Below are 3,718 nucleotides of genomic sequence, written 5' to 3' on the forward strand. Positions count from 1 at the left end.
CGTGGAGCGCCTGAGCCTGAGCCTGAAACGCCCGTAAACGCCCGGCAGCGAGGATCATCAACATTATTACATACCGAACTTTCTTTTGTGCTTCTCTTCTTCGTCTTGAAAGAGAAGATTCTGGACGTGCTGACCCGCGTGGGTTAGGCCAGCAAGCCAGCCCTGGCATGCCCTGCCCTGCCCTGTCACGCCTCACGCCTCCCCAATCGCGTACGAGTACCGACGGGTACCGCCTCCTCTCATCTCGTCCTGGCGTTGAAAAGATGAAACCGAGCCCTGGCACCCGGCCTTGCCTCATATGCACTACCTCGTACTGTGTACCCAGTAAGCATCGGAAATCAATCAGGAAGTTCCAGGGCTGTTGTAAAGATCCGATTGGATCGTTCCTGACCCGGGGGGGCCCAGGTCAACGTCATGGGGAAGCAGGCCGCTCCCTCCGACAGAAGCAAGCGAGCAAACAAGCAAGCAGAAGCACCATCACCGGGTAATCATCATCAGCCTTGCATCGGTCGGTGTGAGACCATCAGACCCTCCCTGTGGTGCCTGGACCTTTGTCTTTTGTTTCCATGCATGGGTCCGGCGGTTGGCCGTTGATCTCCCATCTCCCTTCCTGTAGTGCCCTGGGGGGGAAGCCCAAGATGATGATCACCCGCAGACGAATCGAAGCTTCGAAAGTACGGAAGCTCAGTGAAGGGAGGGTACAGTAGCCTTTACTGTACCCCGTACGGAGTACTCGTACTCGTTACTCGGCGCCACAGTGCTTAGCAGTCACTTGCGTTGATGGGAAGGACCAAATCAAGTGTCGACTCCGTGCTGTGGCTCCGTGCTGTGGAGTAGACACAGGTCACCCGACAGTACAGTGCCGTACTCCGGGTTCCTGCTTTTCTAACGCCGCCCCCCGATATTGCCCTCATGAGTAATAGCCCTTGAGATGACTTTTGCTCTGATTACTTCGTACTGCGTACTTGCTCGCAGCGTTAGGGCGGCAGCGGCGAGCGTCGGGACGACTTGCCCGTTCACGGGTTGGTGCACGTTATTGCGCAGCGATCATATCACGGGTGCAAGGTAGGTCATTATGGTTGTCAATTGACACCCAGGCAGCCTGTCAGGTTTGCCAACCCTACAATCTCCGTGGAATAATAATAATAATGCGTCGCTCCCACGTTCGGCGGTTTCTGTCGCCGACGAAGCGCTGCGCGAACCGGTATGTGGCCGTGCGTGTATGTCCTTACACCATCGCGCGCGTGAATAATCACTTACCACTGCGCTATCATCCCTGGGTGCTTCATCGGAGCTCGTCCTGCGAGAGTAAGCCTGACAAGTGGCTGAATGCTCGCCATCGAAGTAGGAGAGACACGTTTGGCGCGCAATAGCTTCGGAGGTAACAAATAAGAGGACGTTTCATCTTGAGTGGACATAGCTTTGTACGAGTATACTGTGTAGAGTGTTCGTGGGGCGTATTTGTAGCGGTAGCCCTAAATCGGCATCGGCGGGCCTTTTGGATCTTCAACTGCAACCGCATCGGGTTGTTGCCCTTTCGGCCGTTCTCCTCCGAGTCATCCATGCGCTTCTGCATCTATTCCATTTCTCCCAAATAGGAGAACGTCCCCGGTGTGTGGCGTCGTGAAACAAAGGAAGACAGTGACAACCAGCACCTCCCAGCGCCATCGCTAAAGAAACGGAAAGAAACAAAGAGGACTGCACAACCCTCGGCTGGTAGCCATACACCCTGAACGCCGTACCCGCTATGTGCACCAATGTACACCTCGGACACCAAAAGCCGTGGGGAAAGATATAATCAAGTGATTGTTGTCTCCAATGGCCGAGAGCGCGGTGCTGTTGTACCCGTCGACAATTGAATTTCGCGTGTGCTGAATCAGAATTCGTGGCTGATAGAGATATGAAAAGATGACATGCCCTCGTGTGCAAGGTCGTGTCAAAGTCCCTGTGGCGGACTATTTTGTGATAGATTAAGCAGAAGCTGGCAGTCCTTCTCGAGTTGCCGCGCATCCCGGGCATCATCTCGTAAACGGTGCCTCACAACTGGCCGTGGCCGCCGCATTCTGATGCCTCTGCGAGTTCGGACGGGCCCACCCTCTTGGAGCATTTGTTTGGCTCGAGTATATGTGATGGGAGGGGGGTTGTTGGGACCTGAGTCGCTGTCGATGTCATGCCTGCCAGGGCGCCCAACATCGAACTGGATCCGAGGTATGTCGTCGCTGTCGTCGGATAGGTGTCTTTTCGATTTTGAGGCCGGTTGCGGGTCAGGATTCATTAGTTCGTAGAGATCCAATGCAGACCGCGGGGACTTTCGCGGTGGCGTCATCGGTCGGGGTGCAGAAGACGCTGCTTCAGACTGGGGTTCCAGGTCCAAGGTTGGTAACGGGCTGAAGGAGTGAGACTGTATCCGGAAGTTCATCAGGTCTTCGACGTGAGGCGAGGATGGACGACAAGGCTCCTCCAAAGGGTAAGTCGCAAAGCGATCATTTATATTCTGGAACGCCAACTCCATTCGTGCCATATGGTCGGCTTCAAAACCGCCGTTGCGGACTCCCAGCTGAGCGATGGCAAATTGACGTTCATGGGTCTGTTCAAGCATCGACGAGTCCGAGTACCTTTGCAGTTGGGTCGGGCCTATCAAGGCGTAGAAAAATACATTCTGCTCAGTGAGATCGGTATACCAGCCAGGACCTTGTTCCCTGAAAGTCGTCGTTAGCGAGAAACAAAGGGACGCTCGATAGAGCTGGAGACATACTGCCGCGTGAAAATGTCCCATGAGACCATCGTTCCGCGACTCAAGGTCAAATCATGGGATTTGGTCAGATTTGATCTTAGTAGAAGCCGTGGTCGAGGAATGGACTTGTATTATAGTCGCATCAGGCTGACATCAGGGAGCGTCGAGAACAAGGACCAAAAGGTGGGAGCATTGAGTTTCCCGACAAAGCAGGGGAAGGTTGCAGGACACGGTGATATGCCTGTCAGCCCTATCGAAATTTAGCAGGACCAGTGTTTTAGCTGATTCGCCTGGCTCAGCGTCCTGACGGAATCTGGTATTGGCCGACAAAACACGGATTGTCAGTCCTCGTTACAGTCGAATTCCAGACCCAAATACGGAGTATTCAAGAATGATCTGAACGAGGCTCGTTCGGTCGTGGAGCGGGAAGTGACAAGTGACGGATGGCTCGGGCGGATCAGAATCCGATGTCGAGCTGGGTGGAACCAATGGATGCTGACAGGGCTGGGCAGAACGGACAACAGCTTTGTCCCCCGTTCAGTCAGTCCAGGAGTGAAACTCGCTCAGAATGAGTAGCTGTGAGAGGCGCCGTTCGCAGGCACGGGTTTAAATTGACGGCCGCTGAGTAGATCCTAGGTTGGGGAGAGGCACGGGAAACATATACAGGAGTCGAAGCCACCAATGAACATTGGTGGCGTATGGAAGGCAGCGCAGACTCCAGGACTGCAGGAAGGTCGGCGCGTTCGATGGTGAGTGAGGATTGGAGGATGCAAGCTGAACGGTCTTCAGAGGTGATGCGCACTGAAGCTGGTAATGTTCTGGATCATCACAAGATGCAGGTGGCGATATCTGAGGATAAGATGTGGAAATCGAGGTACTATCGGACTGGGCTCCCCTTGTCTGACAGGCACATAGGCGAAAATCAGCGTCGGATTACTGAGAACGAGACAGTGGCCCGAAGTGACAACTCCCTCCAGGCAAGCA

At 54.3% G+C, this 3,718-nt stretch overlaps 1 protein-coding gene across 1 annotated transcript; it reads right to left on the reverse strand.

The window, feature by feature from the left end:
* Positions 1–1,936: 1,936 nt before the first annotated feature.
* On the reverse strand, positions 1,937–2,784 carry G647_01719 (uncharacterized protein; the record flags this gene model as incomplete). Its single annotated transcript, XM_008725118.1, has 2 exons — positions 1,937–2,699; positions 2,756–2,784. 2 exons carry the CDS (start codon positions 2,782–2,784, stop codon positions 1,937–1,939), a joined length of 792 nt encoding a protein of 263 aa, XP_008723340.1.
* Positions 2,785–3,718: the final 934 nt, after the last annotated feature.

This window comes from Cladophialophora carrionii (genome assembly GCF_000365165.1).
Source record: "Cladophialophora carrionii CBS 160.54 unplaced genomic scaffold supercont1.1, whole genome shotgun sequence".
NCBI classification, from domain to species: Eukaryota; Fungi; Ascomycota; class Eurotiomycetes; order Chaetothyriales; family Herpotrichiellaceae; genus Cladophialophora; species Cladophialophora carrionii.